Here is an 18,840-nt window from a genome sequence, read left to right on the forward strand (position 1 = left end):
AATTTCGTAACTCATAACCTACCAAGAAAATTCAAACATTGTAAAAAAAGCACTTCAAGACCCAAAATGGCAATTAAGTGTGTGGATGCAACAAACTGAGTCTCAAACAAACCTAAAAGGTGTTCAAATCGTGTCTAAGTATCACTTGAACTATCAAAATGACCCAACAAAACTTAAGTGTAATTTCGTAAACCATAACCTACCAAAAAATTCAAAAAGTGTGGAAAAAGCACTTCAAGACCGAAAATGGCAACCAAGTGTGTTAGTGCCACAAACTTTGTTTCAGACCAACCTAAAAAGAGTTCAAAACGTGTGTAAGCTTTCAAAACGATCGAACAATGCTTAAGTATAAGTTCGCAAATCACAACCGACCAAAATTCCAAAAAGTGCGATAAAAGCACTCTAACACCCAACATGTCAGCCAAGTGTGCAAGTTCAACAAACTTAGTTCCAAACCAAAATAAAAAGAGTTTAAAACCTCTGAACATTGCTTGAGTGTAAATTCGCAACTCATAACCGACTAAAAAGTTCAAAAAAGAGTGAAAAAAGCACCGAGGACCTAAAATGGCACAACCCGACCAAGCATGTAAGTGCAACAGACTTAGTCTCAAACAAACTTAAAAAGTGTTCCAACCGAGCCTACGTATCACTTGACCTTTAAAAGCAACCTCACAAAGTTTAAGTGTAAGTTTACAACTCCCAACGTACCAAAAAGTCAAGAACTGTGAAAAAAGCACTTCAAAGACCACAAAAGAAATGGCAACCAAATGTGTAAGTACAACAAACTTACCCTCAAACCAACCTTAAAAGTGTTCAAAACGAGTCTAATTATCACTTGAATTTTAGAAACGATCTAACAAAGCTTAAGTGTAAGTTCGTTACTCATAACCTAGCAAAAAGTTAAAAAAAAGTGAGAAAAGAGCCTTTCAAGACCCGAAATGGCAACAAAGTGCGTAAGTTCAACAAACTAAGTTTAAAACAAACCTAAAAGGTGTTGAAAACATGTCTACGTATCACTTGGACCTTAAAAAACGACCTAAGACATCTTAAGTGTAAGTTCATAGCTCACAACCTAGCGGAAAGTTCAAAAAGTGTGAAAAAAGCACTTTAAGACCCAAAGTGGCAACCGTGTGTGTGAGTGCAACAAACTTAGTGTCAAACCAACCTAAAACGCATTCGAAACATGTCCAAGTATCACTTGAACTTTCAAAACGATCTAACAAATCTTAACTGTAAGTTCGTAACTCACAACGTACCAAAAAGTTCAAAAAAGATTGAAAAAAAGCACTTCAAGACCTAGAATGCCAAGTGTGTAAGTGCAACAAACTTAGATTCAAACCGACCAAAAAGGCATTCGAAACACGTCTTAGCTTTCAAACGACCCAATGACGCTTAAGTGAATCAGATTATGTATATGACTATTTAATTCCCCAGATCATTTTCCAATAATTCAAAAGAATGTCTATTCTTGCTATTATGAATCTATAGAACGAGAAATAATTAGGGACATGCATAATAATAATAATAATAATGCTTCAGAACCAACTTCCTTTCTTTGTTCTTCAAGCTATGTATGACCAGCTAGTTTCGTCAAATAAATATTTTCCAACGAACATAACCAAGGTTGGGATATATGATGGAAGAAGGTGATGTTCGAAAAAAGAAAAGAAGGAAGAAGAGCATCCATAGCTACGAATTCACATGAAGAAGAGGAACTCGACGAACTCAAATGGCAAATCGGAGGAGTGGGTAGCAAATTAGAGAGATGGAGAGAGTTTCCGTGGAAGGGGAAGGGTAATTTCACAAATAATCAAAGACAAACCTTTTTTATTACCAACCAATTTTTAAAGATTTTATTAGGTATGACAAAATATAAATCTATATTGTTACCTTTATCTATTCAATTTTATTCAACTTAACTTTATGTTTTCTTTTTCTCTCCATCTAACTTTTTCGATGATCACCTCCCTCCCTCACTCACACCTCACCTCACCTCCGACGGTCACACCACTTTCAGTCTCTTAAATCTGGTTGTCTCCACTCCAACATCTCTCACTCTTACCGCTACCGCCATGCCATGCCACTCTCACTCTCTCATAGCCACGATCACTTTCAGGAATTTAAAAAATATATAAAAAAAAACATATGTTGATAAAAGGCAAACTGTGAAGCCAAACCAAACCACATAATGCAATTTGATTTTCGATTTTGGTCTGATTCTATTCTAGAAAACACAAGCTCCAACAAACTATGAACACACCCATATATAATAGGGTAGATTATTAGTTTAGTCTCTTTTTTTCACTTTTTTTTCAAAATATTTAATAACACATTAATGTTAACACTATTAGGCCAACCAATAATAATAACAATAAAATTTATAGCTACATGATTTTATGTATCAATACTTCATCCTATCTAACCTATTTGTTCAACCATCAAATATTGCTTATGTTTATGGATGTCTCTTAGCAATTGCCAAATAACATGGCTAATTAAGCAATAATTAAAATCTCATATACTAGTTCAACGAGTCACTATAATTTTGATCCCAGGGAATTTGAGACTTTGTATTGAAAAAAAACAAAGGCAGGTAAGTGTCAACAATGTATACATCGATAATTATGTAGAAAAAATGTAGTCCATGAAACCGTTGCTTAATTAAATAATTTATAAATACACTAAAGTCTAAATTGAGCTGGGCCATATATTCGAATGTTAGGGACTGCACGAAGGTTTTCATATAGATAATTCGCCAATTCTTCCTGTTAGCATACAACACCTCCTCGTCGTTAGACTAAAGTCTTAAAACTAGTAAACATATTTATCATATCATTCTGAATTTTCAGTGTTCCAAGTAACCTAGTTGATAGAAAAATAATACATAAATTCCTTGATTAAAGAAAAAAAATTCTATTACTAACTTACTATGAAGGTATTTATTTAGTTGATACCCTGATTTAGTTGCTTCACGCATTTTTCACCGCCCAAAAATTCTCAAACAAAGGGTATATACCAAATTTCAATCAACTCACTTCGTAACTATGAATTTTTTGCATTTCGATCCTAGATAGATAATCAATAGCAGCTCCCCAAACCAATTGCTTCTCCAATTGTAGGCGTCCCAGCTTCAAATCTAACGAAGGGGGATATGAGTAATTAGTAGAATTAAGGACAATATTGTCCACCAAAAAGACTTCTTAATGCAAATATCAAAAGGCATTTGGGTAGGAAGAGAATACATAGAAGAGATGAAAGGATATGTAAAAAGGCATCAATTAATGAATAGTTCGAATAAAATAGACATCACAAAATGTTAGCACCATTCAAGAAGTCATCTATTTAAATCTCATAATGACTTCAAAAAGATGATTTATCAAGTGTCAATTATTATGAGAACAAATGAGCAAACAAATAATGCTAAATAAACGACAGTTATTTAGGTCTCTTGCAATTCTTGAGCCCTATATATTGAACGTTTTAATTTTTCCACATCATATAAAATAAATACATTGAGAAAAATTTCATTTTCAAGTAAAAAGAAAAGGACAAAATTGCAACCATGGAGTCCACTAACCTGGAACGAGGTTGTGCAAATGTGGAATGGTCAAGAAATCTCCACCATCTAGAGCCATGTAGGACCAAATATGAAAATTAGATATTGACTTCCTAAAAACGAACTGATGCAATTTTAATTTCATAACTTATCTTCTCAAAGGACATACCTAAGAATGGAGGCATTGCAAACAATAGATCAATCTACAAGAATCCAATGCCTGTAGGCCCACACATCTGAAGCATGTTTATTCCTTATCTTCATATGCCCAAATGTAAGGCTTGCCATTTAATTAATAAGAAAACAACCTAACCTTGTGAGAAGAAGCAATAAGAAAGTCAGCATCAAGTGCCTAGATGTCGACAACTATGTGTAGAACACTCTAGCACGAATCTACAAGCACTTTTGCCCCAAAATGATGTGCTAAGCCAACTATTTCTTCAATTGGAAGAACATAAGTTGCAGAGAAAAAAATCAAATCATACTGAATTCCACTATTTGCATATAGTTATTATTAGAAAGATATCAAGAGTAACTGGACACAGATCAAGAGAAGGAAAAATGTCTGACAGTTCTTTTCATTCTTCATTCATTTGACTTTATTATTTTTATTCAGCTGCAAACCTTTCCACTAGAAGTGTGATAACTGAAGTAATATGATAACACTTCAGTTTGAAATATTCACCTACTACTTGTTTTATTTGAGTAATGTTTATAAATTGAATGGTATAAAAAGGAAATAGATTAAAAAAAATGCTAAATATCAAATAGAATGGTGTACCCAGTACATTTTGAGACATGATAGGTAACCACAAGCTTTGTTTTTGTTGAAAACATTTCCTTTAACTCTAGTAAGTTTGGGACATTATGTTCACCTAAACTTACAAACTTCAGAACAACACCGGTCCTTTCAGCTATAAGTTGCCAAGGAACAATGGCACTATGATGTTCAGCAACCGTAAGTATGATTTGCACTGAAAGAATAGATTGTTACAGTTTAAACTTAAAGTTAAAGCAGTATATGGCTACACATGTTTAAAGAGATAAAGGATGCAACTTCATGATGTAGGAATGTAAAACACTTTCATTAACTTAAATATGAAATCATAATCTTCACAAATAAAACCTTAAAGCCTACTGTTAGAATTAGTAGGGCTTTGTCCTTAGAGTATTTTTGGAAAGAATAATATATAAGATTTTATTTCCTAAATATTTCCTAGATCTTTTCCTTTCTTACTCCTATTGTACTATATTTATTTTCTCTATTTGTACCAATTGTATTCATAAGAAAAATAATAAAAACTAAAGTATCGTGGTTTTTCTCCCAGTTCTCTGGTTTCCACGTAAGTCTCGGGTTGTTGTTAATTGCTTTCAATATGGTATCAGAGCAAAGCAATAACAAAACCCTAGGAGAAACCCAGATCGAAATTGAACCCGTCACTGTCGTCGCTGCCGCCATGGAGAAACTGCTTCAAAACCTACAGAAACCGCCGATCTACCCAACGGGAGTGGTTTCGCAGTCGTACGAGCCACCGTCTGACCAGAAGATGCTTCACGCGCCGCTTCTCTCCAGCGCATGGGCCGTTTCATCTCACCGCCCAGCCCATTCCCTTTTACGCGCCGTCGGATGTCCAACCGTCAAGCCCTTCCGGCCATTCGCATCCTCACGCGCCGCCTATGAGCTCCGGACAGCAACCCTCAACCGTAAATCTTTCAAATCTGTACAGTAAGCATCCGCTGTACGTTGACTCTTTACAGCAACCGTTGTTTTCTGGTAACGGAATTAATCAACCTCAGAACAGATCAAACATTGAAGCGGGTGAGTCTTTGATGCATTTCAAACCAACCGAGTTACCGATGTATTCCAAGAACCCGATAACTTCGTTCCCTAATTTACTGTCAAATTATATAACTGGCTCTTTGGGTTCGTCTACAGAGAATTTTTCAGGTGAAAAATTAAATGGGCAAAATTATTTTTCTTGGTCCCAATCAATAAAGATGTTCCTCGAAGGTCGCCACCAGTTCGACTTCTTAACTGGAGGGACTGTACGTCCTCTACCAGGAGACGCCTTGGAACGACTTTGGAAAGGGGAGGACTCACTTATTCGGTCCATGTTGATTAATAGTATGGAACCACAGATCGACAAGCCTCTACTATCTGCTGCCACAGCAAAAGATTTGTGGGATACAACTCAAACCCTTTACTCGAAACGACAGAATGCCTCTCGGTTGTATACACTGCGAAAACAGGTCCATAATTGCAAACAAGGGACTCTGAACGTGACTACCTATTTTAACAAGCTCTCTCTCCTCTGGAAAGAGATGGATTTGTGCAGAGAGACAGTTTGGGACACACCAAATGACGATACTCAATATGCTAAACTTGAAGAGGTTGACCGTGTTTATGACTTCCTTGCAAGACTTAATCCCAAATTTGATACTGTTTGTGGTCGTATACTCGGACAAAGACCTCTTCCCTCCCTAATGGAAGTTTGTTTTGAAGTCCGCCTGGAAGAGGATCGCACTAATGCCATGGGTGTACTACTACCCCTACCATTGACTCCGCTGCCTTTAGCGCTCGGTCCTCAAATCATGACAGTGACAAGAATAATGGGAAGTCAATTCCTGTGTGTAAGCACTGCAAGAAACAATGGTACACCAAGGATCAGTGTTGGAAACTCCACAGTCGTCCCCCAAGAGGTAACAAACGATCCTCCAACGAGAAACAGAACTCATGACGTGCATACATTAGTGAGACTACCCCTGCCAGCACCTCTCAATCAACTGATCCTACTGCGAGCCAGACCAAGACTCCGACTCTGGGTGCCATTGCTCAGTCAGGTATGCCTCAGTCCCTTGGGCTTATTAGCGTTGATGGGAAGAATCCCTGGATCTTAGACTCAAGGGCTATAGATCACTTGAAAGGTTCTTCGAAACACTTTATCTCTTATGCCCCGTGTACCGGTAATGAAAAAATTCGAATAGCTGATGGCTCTCTAGCTCTAATCGCTGGCAAAGGACAAATAGTTCCCTCTGACGGTTTTACTCTCCAGAGTGTTTTGCATGTCCCTAAACTGTCTTACAATTTGTTATCTATAAGCAAGATCACTCGTGAATTGCATTGTAAAGCTATCTTCTTATCTGTATCGGTTTATTTTCAGGACATAAGCTCGAGGAGGACGATTGGCACTGCTTGACATAGAAGGGGACTTTACATCCTTGATGATGATACCTCCTATAGTAGTTTGTCTAGGGCTAGTTTACTGTCATCTTACTTTAGCACTTTTGAACAAAGACTGTATGTTGTGGCATTTTCGACTGGGCCACCCAAACTTTACATATATGCAATATTTATTTCCCCACCTTTTTTCTAAACTTGATGTCTCTTCTCTATCTTGCGATATGTGTATCCGGGCTAAACAACATCGGGTCTCTTTTCCCTCACAACCATATAAACCTACACAACCGTCTACCCTCATCCATAGTGACGTTTGGGGTCCTTCCAAGGTCACCACCTCATCGGGAAAGCGGTGGTTTGTAACTTTCATCGATGACCATACTCGTCTTACCTGGGTCTACCTAATAACAGATAAATCCGAGGTTTCGTCCATTTTCCAAAACTTCTATCGTACTATTGAAACATAATTTCATAAAAAATTGCAATTCTTCGAAGTGATAATGGTCGGGAATTCCAAAACCATAACCTTAGTGAATTTCTAACCTCCAAAGGGATTGCTCACCAAACCTCATGTGCCTACACTCCTCAACAAAATGGAGTGGTCGAACAAAAAAACCGTCACCTTGTGGAAGTAGCTCGCTCCCTTATGCTTTCCACTTCCCTTCCATCATACCTGTGGGGAGATGTTATTCTTACAGCCACTCACTTAATCAATAGAATGCCTTCTCGTATACTCCCCCTTCAGACTCCCTTAGATCGTCTTACCCCTCTACTCGCCTTGTGTCTGAGGTTCCTCTTCGTGTGTTTGGGTGTAACGTCCCAACAAACTCGTTTTTGTTCATCTTACTATTAATATTTATGTATGGTCTTGGAAAAGACAAATTTATTGGGAGAACCTTATCATTTTGAATTTTCCGGTTTATTAAAGTTGGGTTTTCCACTTTTTTTATTATTAAGTATTTTTCTATTATGTTACCTATTTTAGTATTTAGAAATTATTTAATGAGTTATTGCTAATTGAAAGGAGGGTTGGTTGAGTTTGGTGAGATTTGGAGAGAGAGAGGAGATGGTTGGTTTGGGTTATTTAAAGGAAAAGAAAAGAGATATTGTCTTATAAAAAGCCTTGGGTCTCGTGCGTAAAGAAGAAGAGAAAAATCAAAGAAAGAAAGGGGAAAAGAAAAGAGAAAAAGGGAGAAAAAAAATTTATTCATAAAACCCTAGCCGCCGCCACGAACCGAGCCGCCAAGCCTTCCTCTCTCTGTTCAGCAGCGCAGTCGAGTCTGCAGTCCACCCGAGCCGTCGCCGAGCTTCCAGCCGCATCAGAAGAATCGTCCAAGCCAATCCGCGCACGCCGAGCGTCCGCCGCAGCAGCCATCTCTCGCAGCCGTCGCCTGAAGCCGAGCCCGCGTCACCCTTTGCGATCCGCAGCCGATCCGTCATCCAGCCGCGTCGCGCCGCTTCGATCCGACGCAGCGCAGCCGAAACGTCCGTCTGCAGCCGTCGCCGAGCGAAGCCGTGGTGTAGCCGGACCACCCGCAGCCGTCGCGCCACCCGGATCCGGAAGCCAGCGCCTCGTCGCGTGAGGACCCGACCGAAGCCCCGCTCCGTGACCCGAAGCCTGGCCCGTGCCGCGTGCCTCTGACCCGGAACCCGAGCCGCGTGCACCCGCGAGCCGAGCAGCGCCCGCGTGCGAGCCGCACGTGCGTAGACGCTGTACCAAGCCGAGCCGCGCCTGTCTGCACCACGAGCCGCGCCAGTCTGCGCCGCAAGCCGAGCCGATCTTCAACCTCCAAGCCGAGCCGGTCCCTGTTCTCTTTCCAGCCGAGCCGCCAAGCCTAATTTGGCTCCTGCCATCCAATTTTCGATAATTAAACTAATTATTTTGGCATTACCCAGTAAGACTCAATGACTTTGGACACTAAATAATTTAATTTGGAATTAAATTAAATTATTTTCCTTAAGGGACGTCTTGGACCAAGTAACTGCTGCAGCGTGAGATTTCTTCAGTAGGGGCTTAGCATTGCAACCTCTTTCTAGGGTAAGTCATTTCAACTGAATTTTGAACCGTTAGTTGTTGGTGACTTAATTACGAATTTTGGCGTATTAAACAGTTAGGACCTCGTTGCTTGGAAAGCACACTTGCCTCGCGGTTAGAACTCGCCAAGTAAATCTCCAGGTAAGAGATTTCTACTACTAGCTCCATGTTTAGAATTATGAGGTCACGTATACCTTCAATTGTGCATGTCGAGGACTAGACTGTACGATGCATGAAATTAATGATAGTATGATGCGATTGATGATATGGTTATATTATAGCATGATGTTGTGATGACGAGAACTGTTATGGCTGTACGACGGGTGTCGAGATGGAGAGTGTAATGATGATTTATCTGTTATGTTATATGATGACGCCATGTGTATGTATACTGCGATTAGGGTACCTGTTAGTTTAACCTGTTAGAGTCGTACCTGCATGGGTGTCCTTCGGGATCACCACCTATTTAGGACTGTGCGGTCCGACGGGACACCAGTCTAGCATGGATATAGATATGACTCGAGTGACTCGACGGGGTCCTCGCATCCCGATTGTCCTAGGTGTCCCCCGGGGCACCGAAGACCAGAGTTACGTTCCTACGGGAGCGCATGTTGCACGTGTTCGGGAACGTGCCAGCGATTGGGTACCAGTTACAGGACTCGGACAGGAAGCTAACAGGCACCTAGTGGGACTAGTAGTGGGTCCCTTACTGAGTATTTTGTACTCACTCTTTTCATGTCATGTTTTCAGGTAGAGGACGAGGTAAGGGCAAAGGCAAGCTGGCGAGCGACCAAAAGTGACCGTGGCAAGCCATAGGGATTTCTGCTTCCGCCTATTCTTGTTTTTGACTTTAGTACCTGAGTTTGAGTATTCTTCACTATTTACCATTTCGTTTTAGATAGGGCCCGAGTAGGACTTTAGAACGAAACATCATTTTTTTTTTTGCATGTTACCTTGTTGGATTTTCATAAATAAATTTCTAAAACCTTATACGTTTTTACTAAATTTTGTCCTAAACCACTTGTCCTATATTTAGTAATGACTTCGACTCAGTATAAGGAGTTGGGCCGTTATAGTTGGTATCAGAGCACAGTGTTTTAGGTTCTGTAGACTGACCTACGATGTAAGTCATTGTTTTGTTTTGGTTTTACTTCACCCTATGGCTATACGGTCCTTCGACACTCGCCAGGTATGTCTAAAGCCTTGCTAATGTTAAGATTACAATTTTGCCTGAATAGACTAGACCTAGAGATAGGTGTGTTAAGTTCTTGTGGTGAAAAGTTTTGTTGGTGAATTTTAGGGAGAATGCCGCCACGTAGAGGTGCACGCCGAGAAGGTGGTAGGGGAGGCAGAGGAGCTGGTCGTGGCCAGCTGGAGGCGCAACCTGCTGCACCGGTGGTCGACCCTAACGCACCGGTCACCCAGGCGGATCTCGCCGCGATGGAGCAGCGTTATCAGGACATGCTGCAAGCTGCTTTGGCACCTTTCCTCGCCGCCCAGCAGAACCAGGCCACCCCTGTTCAGGCCCAGGCCGACGTTCCTCCAGCCCCTGAGGAAGCTCAACCCGTACCAGTTCAACTGTCGGCCGAGACTAAACACTTACGGGACTTTAGGAAGTATAATCCTAAGACCTTTGACGGATCCATGGACAACCCCACAAAGGCCCAAATGTGGTTGACGTCCATAGAGACTATCTTCCGGTACATGAAGTGCCCAGAAGACTAGAAGGTGCAGTGTGCAGTTTTCTTCTTGGAGGATAGGGGCACCGCCTGGTGGGAGACTGCTGAGAGAATGCTGGGGGGCGACGTCAGCAAGATAACTTGGGAGCAGTTCAAGGAGAACTTCTATGCTAAGTTCTTCCCTGCCAACGTGAAGCACGCTAAGCTGCAAGAGTTCCTAAACTTGGAGCAAGGCGATATGACGGTGGAGCAGTACGACGCCGAGTTCGACATGCTGTCCCGTTTTGCTCCCGATGTGGTAAGGGATGAGGCTGCCAGGACGGAGAAATTCGTTAGAGGACTCAGGCTAGACCTTCAGGGCATTGTCCGAGCTCTCCGGCCAACCACTCATGCTGATGCACTACGAATAACACTGGATTTGAGCCTGCATGAGAGAGCTGATTCGTCTAAGGCTGCCGGCAGAGGGTCAGCCTTGGGACAGAAAAGAAAGGTGGAGATGCAGCCTGACGTAATACCGCAGCGAACTCTGAGGTCAGGAGGTGTCTTTCAGAGACACCGACGGGAGCTTGCAGCAGCCGGGAGGACTTTGAGAGAGCTACCCGCTTGTACTACCTGTGGGAGAGTCCACGGAGGTCGTTGCTTGGCTGGAAGTGGAGTCTGCTTCAGGTGCAGACAGCCGGGGCACACTGCTGATATGTGTCCTCAGAAACCCTTTGAGACGACACCGCCCCAGCCTTCTGCTTCCCAGCAGGGGAGAGTTTTTACCACTACTCGGCAGGAGGCCGAGCGAGCTGGTACAGTGGTGACAGGTACGCTCCCAATTTTGGGGCATTATGCTTTTGTACTATTTGACTCTGGGTCATCCCACTCGTTTATATCTTCTGTTTTCGTTCAGCATGTGGGTTTGGAGGTAGAACCTTTGGGTAGTGTTTTGTCTGTTTCTACTCCATCTGGGGAGGTCCTGTTGTCCAAAGAACAAATAAAGGCATGTCGGGTAGAGATAGCGAATCATATGTTAGACGTGACCTTACTAGTGTTAGACATGCAGGATTTCGACATGATTCTAGGCATGGATTGGCTGTCAGCTAACCATGCAAATATAGATTGTTTTGGCAAGGAAGTTGTCTTTAACCCTCCCTTCGGGGCTAGTTTCAAATTTAGGGGGGCAGGCATGGTATGTATACCCAAGGTCATCTCAGCCATGAAGGCTAGTAAACTACTCAGCCAGGGTACTTGGAGCATCTTGGCAAGCGTAGTGGATATTAGAGAGCCAGAAGTTTCCCTATCTTCCGAACCAGTGGTAAGGGAGTACCCTGATGTTTTCCCCGACGAACTCCCAGTACTTCCGCCTCCCAGGGAGGTAGACTTCGCCATCAAGTTAGAGCTGGGCACTGCCCCTATCTCGAGGGCCCCTTACAGAATGGCTCCAGCCGAGCTAAAAGAGTTGAAGGTCCAGTTACAGGAGTTGCTGGACAAAGGTTTCATCCGGCCCAGTGTGTCGCCTTGGGGAGCCCCAGTGTTGTTCGTGAAGAAGAAGGATGGGTCGATGCGCCTTTGTATTGACTACCGAGAGCTGAACAAGGTGACAGTTAAAAACTGCTACCCTTTGCCCAGGATTGATGACTTGTTCGATCAGTTGCAGGGAGCCACTGTCTTTTCCAAGATCGACATGCGGTCAGGCTATCACCAGTTGAGGATTAGGGACGGTGACATTCCCAAGACGGCCTTTCGTTCGAGGTACGGACATTACGAGTTCGTTGTGATGTCTTTCGGCTTGACTAACGCTCCTGCAGTGTTCATGGATTTGATGAACAGGGTGTTTAAGGATTTTCTAGACTCGTTCGTCATAGTCTTCATTGATGACATCTTGATTTACTCTAAAACTGAGGCTGAGCACGAGGAGCACTTGCACCAGGTTTTGGAGACTCTTCGAGCCAACAAGTTGTATGCCAAGTTCTCCAAGTGTGAATTCTGGTTAAGGAAGGTGACGTTCCTTGGCCACGTGGTTTCCAGTGAGGGAGTTTCAGTGGATCCAACAAAGATTGAAGCGGTGACCAACTGGCCTCGACCGTCCACAGTTAGTGAAATTCGAAGTTTTCTGGGCTTGGCAGGTTACTACAGGAGATTCGTGGAAGACTTCTCACGTATAGCCAGCCCGTTGACCCAGTTGACCAGGAAGGGAACCCCTTTTGTCTGGAGCCCAGCATGCGAGAGTAGCTTTCAGGAGCTCAAGCAGAAGCTGGTGACTGCACCAGTCCTGACAGTGCCCGATGGGTCGGGAAACTTTGTGATCTATAGTGATGCTTCCAAGAAGGGACTGGGCTGTGTCCTGATGCAGCAAGGTAAGGTAGTTGCTTATGCCTCCCGCCAGTTGAAGATTCATGAGCAGAACTACCCTACCCACGACTTGGAGTTGGCAGCTGTAGTCTTTGCACTGAAGATATGGAGGCACTACCTGTACGGTGAGAAGATACAGATTTACACCGATCATAAGAGCCTGAAGTACTTCTTCACTCAGAAGGAGTTGAACATGAGGCAGAGGAGGTGGCTCGAGTTGGTGAAAGACTATGACTGCGAGATCCTGTACCACCCAGGTAAAGCAAATATAGTGGCTGACGCGCTGAGTAGGAAGGTTGCACATTCAGCAGCGCTAATCACCAAGCAGACCCCCTTACTCAGAGATTTTGAGAGAGCCGAGATTGCAGTCTCAGTAGGTGAGGTCACCGCACAGTTGGCTCAGTTGTCAGTTCAGCCAACCTTGAGGCAAAAGATCATCGCTGCTTAGCTGAATGATCTTTACTTGGTCGAGAAGCGTCGTATGGTAGAGACAGGGCAAGGTGAGGACTTCTCCATATCCTCTGACGATGGCCTTATGTTTGAGGGACGCTTGTATGTGCCGGAAGACAGCGCAGTCAAGACAGAACTTTTGATTGAGGCTCACAGTTCTCCATTTACCATGCACCCTGGAAGTACGAAGATGTACCAGGACTTGAGGAGTGTCTACTGGTGGAGGAACATGAAGAGGGAAGTGGCAGACTTTGTTAGTAGGTGCTTGGTGTGCCAGCAGGTGAAGGCACCTAGACAACGTCCAGCCGAGTTGTTACAACCCTTGAGTGTGCCAGGGTGGAAGTGGGAGAGTGTGTCGATGGATTTTATTACGGGACTGCCCAAGACCCTAAAGGGCTATACAGTGATCTGGGTTGTGGTCGACAGACTCACGAAGTCGGCCCATTTCGTGCCAGGGAAATCCACTTACACTGCCAGTAAGTGGGGCAGTTATATATGACAGAGATTGTGAGACTACATGGAGTACCCGTATCCATCATTTCAGACAGAGACGCTCGTTTCACATCGAAGTTCTGGAAAGGACTTCAACTTGCTTTAGGTACGAGGTTAGACTTCAGCACGGCATTCCACCCTCAGACTGATGGTCAAACAGAGAGATTGAACCAGATTTTGGAAGACATGCTACGGGCCTGCGTGCTAGAGTTTTCAGGAAGTTGGGACTCTCATCTGCATCTGATGGAGTTTGCCTATAATAACAGCTACCAGGCTACTATCGGTATGGCACCGTTCGAGGCTCTATATGGCAAGTGTTGTAGATCTCCTGTCTGCTGGGGCGAGGTTGGAGAGCAGAGGATGCTAGGCCCCGAGTTAGTGCAGACTACCAATGCAGCCATACAGAAGATCCGAGCTCGTATGCTGACAGCACAGAGCAGACAGAAGAGTTATGCTGATGTACGACGTAAGGATCTCGAGCTTGAAGTGGGAGACATGGTCTTTCTGAAGGTAGCACCTATGAAGGGTGTTCTGAGGTTCGTGAAGAAGGGGAAGCTGAGTCCACGCTTCGTAGGGCCGTTTGAGATACTGGAGCGGATTGGCCCCGTGGCTTATCGCTTGGCGCTACCCCCATCTTTTGCTGCAGTGCATGACGTATTCCATATCTCCATGCTGAGGAAATATGTCGCAGACCCAACACATGTGGTGGACTTCGAGCCACTACCGATCAGCGAGAACTTGAGCTACGAGGAGCAGCCTGTCGAGGTCTTGGCAAGGGAGGTCAAGAAGCTTCGTAGTCGAGAAATTCCACTGGTCAAAGTCCTTTGGCAGAACCATGGAGTGGAAGAGGCCACGTGGGAGAAAGAAGAGGACATGAGAGCTCAGTACCCCGAGCTGTTCGAGGATTAGAACTTTCGAGGACGAAAGTTTTCTAAGGAGTGGAGTATGTAACGCCCCAACAAACTTGTTTTTGTTCATCTTACTATTAATATTTATGTATGGTCTTGGAAAAGACAAATTTATTGGGAGAACCTTATCATTTTGAATTTTCCGGTTTATTAAAGTTGGGTTTTCCACTTTTTTTATTATTAAGTATTTTTCTATTATGTTACCTATTTTAGTATTTAGAAATTATTTAGTGAGTTATTGCTAATTGAAAGGAGGGTTGGTTGAGTTTGGTGAGATTTGGAGAGAGAGAGGAGATGGTTGGTTTGGGTTATTTAAAGGAAAAGAAAAGAGATATTGTCTTATAAAAAGCCTTGGGTCTCGTGCGTAAAGAAGAAGAGAAAAATCAAAGAAAGAAAGGGGGAAAAGAAAAGAGAAAAAGGGAGGAAAAAAAAGATTTATTAATAAAACCCTAGCAGCCGCCGCCGCGAACCCGAGCCGCCAAGACTTCCCCTCTCTGTTCAGCAGCGCAGCCGAGTCTTCAGTCCACCCGAGCCGTCGCCGAGCTTCCAGCCGCGTCGGAAGAATCGTCCAAGCCGATCCGCGCACGCCGAGCGTCCGCCGGAGCAGCCGTCTCTCGCAGCCGTCGCCCGAAGCCGAGCCGCGTCACCCTTCGCGATCCGCAGCCGATCCGTCAGCCAGCCGCGTCGCGCCGCTTCGATCCGACGCAGCGCAGCCGAAACGTCCGTCTGCAGCCGTCGCCGAGCGAAGCCGTGGTGTAGCCGGACCACCCGCAGCCGTCGCGCCACCCGGATCCGGAAGCCAGTGCCTCGTCGCGTGAGGACCCCACCCGGCCGAAGCCCCGCTCCGTGACCCGAAGCTCGGCCCGTGCCGCGTGCCTCTGACCCGGAACCCGAGCCGCGTGCACCCGCGAGCCGAGCAGCGCCCACGTGCGAGCCGCACGTGCGTAGACGCTGTACCAAGCCGAGCTGCGCTTGTCTGCACCACGAGCCGCGCCAGTCTGCGCCGCGAGCCGAGCCGATCTTCAACCTCCAAGCCGAGCCGATCCTTGTTCTCTTTCCAGCCGAGCCGCCAAGCCTAATTTGGCTCCTGCCATCCAATTTTGGATAATTAAACTAATTATTTTGGCATTACTTAGTAAGACTTAATGACTTTGGACACTAAATAATTTAATTTGGAATTAAATTAAATTATTTTCCTTAAGGGATGTCTTGGACCAAGTAACTGCTGCAGCGTGGGATTTCTTCAGTAGGGGCTCAGCATTGCAACCTCTTTCTAGGGTAAGTCATTTCAACTGAATTTTGAACCGTTAGTCGTTGGTGACTTAATTACGAATTTTGGCGTATTAAACAGTTAGGACCTCGTTGCTTGGAAAGCACACTTGCCTCGCGGTTAGAACTCGCCAAGTAAATCTCCAGGTAAGAGATTTCTACTACTAGCTCCATGTTTAGAATTATGAGGTCACGTATACCTTCAATTGTGCATGTCGAGGACTAGACTGTACGATGCATGAAATTAATGATAGTATGATGCGATTGATGATATGGTTATATTATAGCATGATGTTGTGATGACGAGAACTGTTATGGCTGTACGACGGGTGTCGAGATGGAGAGTGTAATGATGATTTATCTGTTATGTTATATGATGACGCCATGTGTATGTATACTGCGATTAGGGTACCTGTTAGTTTAACCTGTTAGAGTCGTACCTGCATGGGTGTCCTTCGGGATCACCACCTATTTAGGACTGTGCGGTCCGACGGGACACCAGTCTAGCATGGATATAGATATGACTCGAGTGACTCGACGGGGTCCTCGCATCCCGATTGTCCTAGGTGTCCCCCGGGGCACCGAAGACCAGAGTTACGTTCCTACGGGAGCGCATGTTGCACGTGTTCGGGAACGTGCCAGCGATTGGGTACCAGTTACAGGACTCTGACAGGAAGCTAACAGGCACCTAGTGGGACTAGTAGTGGGTCCCTTACTGAGTATTTTGTACTCACTCTTTTCATGTCATGTTTTCAGGTAGAGGACGAGGTAAGGGCAAAGGCAAGCTGGCGAGCGACTAGAAATGACCGTGGCAAGCCATAGGGATTTCTGCTTCTGCCTATTCTTGTTTTTGACTTTAGTACCTGAGTTTGAGTATTCTTCACTATTTACCATTTCGTTTTAGATAGGGCCCGAGTAGGACTTTAGAACGAAACATCATTTTTTTTTTTTTGCATGTTACCTTGTTGGATTTTCATAAATAAATTTCTAAAACCTTATACGTTTTTACTAAATTTTGTCCTAAACCACTTGTCCTATATTTAGTAATGACTTCGACTCAGTATAAGGAGTTGGGCCGTTACATTGGGTGTACCACTTATGTCCATAATTTTGGCCCTAATTAGACTAAATTTACCCCTCGGGCTCAGGCCTGTGTGTTTGTTGGATATCCCATTCACCAAAGCGGGTATAAATGTTTTCACCCGTCGTTTAGAAAATACTTTGTCACTATGGATGTTACTTTCTGTGAAAACCGACCCTACTTTCCTGTTAGCCATCTTCAGGGGGAGAGTGTGAGTGAAAAGTCTAACAACACTTTCGAATTTACTGAACCTACTCCTAGTACTGTATCTGACGTTGATCCTCATCCCATAATCTTACCTGCAAACCAAGTTCCTTGGAAAACATATTACAGGAGGAATCTCATAAAGGAAGTTGGGTCCCCTACTAGTCAACCGCCGGCTCCAGTCCAAGACTTCGAACCTCCTCGAGACCAAGGTATGGAAAACCCTACAGAACCTTGTACTAATAATACGATAAGTGAGAATGACAAGTCTGATGTTGCTGTTCTTGAAAATATGGAAGAAAAGAACCATGGTGATGACATTGAGGTTAGAATAGAAATCAGTAATGATGAAGCATAACAGGGTCATACAAGAAAACTTGATGAGTATGATCCCTCTCTTGACATTCCCATTGCTTTGAGAAAAGGTACCAGATCCTGCACTAAACGTCCCATTTGCAACTATGTTTTCTATGATAATCTCTCTTCATAGTTTAGAGCGTTTACAGCAAGCCTTGACTCTACCATAATACCGAAAAATATCTACACTGCTCTAGAGTGTCCTGAATGGAAAAATGTTGTTATGGAAGAGATGAAGGTTCTTGAAAACAATAGAACTTGGGAGATCTGTGCTCTACCCAAGGACATAAAACTGTAGGATGCAAATGGGTGTTTTCTCTCAAATACAAAGCAGATGGTACACTTGATAGACACAAGGCAAGGTTAGTTGCAAAAAGATTTACTCAGACCTATGATATTGACTATTCAGAAACCTTTTCTCCAGTTGCTAAGTTGAATACTGTTAGAGTCTTGCTATTTGTTGTTGTGAACAAAGATTGGCCTCTATACACGCTAGATGTTAAGAATGCTTCTTTGAATCGAGACCTTGTGGAGGAAGTCTACATGAGCCCCCCGCCAAGATTTGAAGCCCAATTTGGTCAGTAGGTGTGTAAACTCCAAAAATCCCTATATGGTCTGAAAAAGTCTCCGAGAGCATGGTTTGACAGATTCACTATCTTTGTCAAGTCTCAAGGGTATAGTCAAGGGCACTCTAATCATATTCTATGTACAAAGGTTTCCAAGACAGGAAAGATTGCTATTCTAATAGTTTATGTAGATGACATTGTTTTGACCGGAGATGATCAAACAAAAATCAATCAATTAAAACTGAGAATGGGTGATGAATTTGAAATCAAGGATTTGGGAAATCAGAAATATTTCCCTAAAAAAGCACTTCAAGACCTAGAATGCCAAGTGTGTAAGTGCAACAAACTTAGATTCAAACAAACCAAACAAACTTAGATTCAAACCAACCAAACAAACTTAAAAAGTGTTCCAACCGAGTCTACGTATCACTTGAACTTTAAAAGCAACCTCACAAAGTTTAAGTGTAAGTTTACAACTCCCAACGTACCAAAAAGTCAAGAACTGTGAAAAAAGCACTTCAAAGACCACAAAAGAAATGGCAACCAAATGTGTAAGTACAACAAACTTACCCTCAAACCAACCTTAAAAGTGTTCAAAACGAGTCTAATTATCACTTGAATTTTAGAAACGATCTAACAAAGCTTAAGTGTAAGTTCGTTACTCATAACCTAGCAAAAAGTTAAAAAAAAGTGAGAAAAGAGCCTTTCAAGACCCAAAATGGCAACAA

General features: G+C 43.5%; 1 protein-coding gene across 8 annotated transcripts in view; it reads right to left on the minus strand.

Annotated features, from left to right (window-relative positions):
• Window positions 1–18,840, minus strand: part of LOC127145830 (cysteine desulfurase 1, chloroplastic-like) — a 54,734-nt gene that overhangs the window by 17,116 nt on the left and 18,778 nt on the right. Inside the window, exons 1-5 of one of the 8 annotated variants that reach the window (XR_007817545.1) lie at window positions 15,903–17,617; window positions 4,432–8,761; window positions 3,726–3,864; window positions 3,578–3,625; window positions 2,894–3,136 (exon numbers count right to left, since the gene is read on the minus strand). The exons of 1 other annotated variant lie outside the window; for it this stretch is intronic. Coding sequence is in view for 3 of the 7 variants with exons in the window: in XM_051080714.1 (XP_050936671.1) it covers window positions 2,682–2,765; window positions 3,036–3,136; window positions 3,578–3,625; window positions 3,726–3,741 (249 nt within the window). In the remaining 4 variants the exon portion in view is untranslated. Of the gene's footprint in view, window positions 1–2,471; window positions 2,766–2,893; window positions 3,137–3,577; window positions 3,626–3,725; window positions 9,176–15,902; window positions 17,618–18,840 lie in introns of those variants that run through there. 6 more of the 8 variants (XR_007817544.1, XM_051080714.1, XR_007817542.1 and 3 more) reach the window with 6 other exon arrangements.

The sequence above is a fragment of the Cucumis melo genome, unplaced genomic scaffold (assembly GCF_025177605.1).
Source record: "Cucumis melo cultivar AY unplaced genomic scaffold, USDA_Cmelo_AY_1.0 utg000291l, whole genome shotgun sequence".
Taxonomy (NCBI): domain Eukaryota; kingdom Viridiplantae; phylum Streptophyta; class Magnoliopsida; order Cucurbitales; family Cucurbitaceae; genus Cucumis; species Cucumis melo.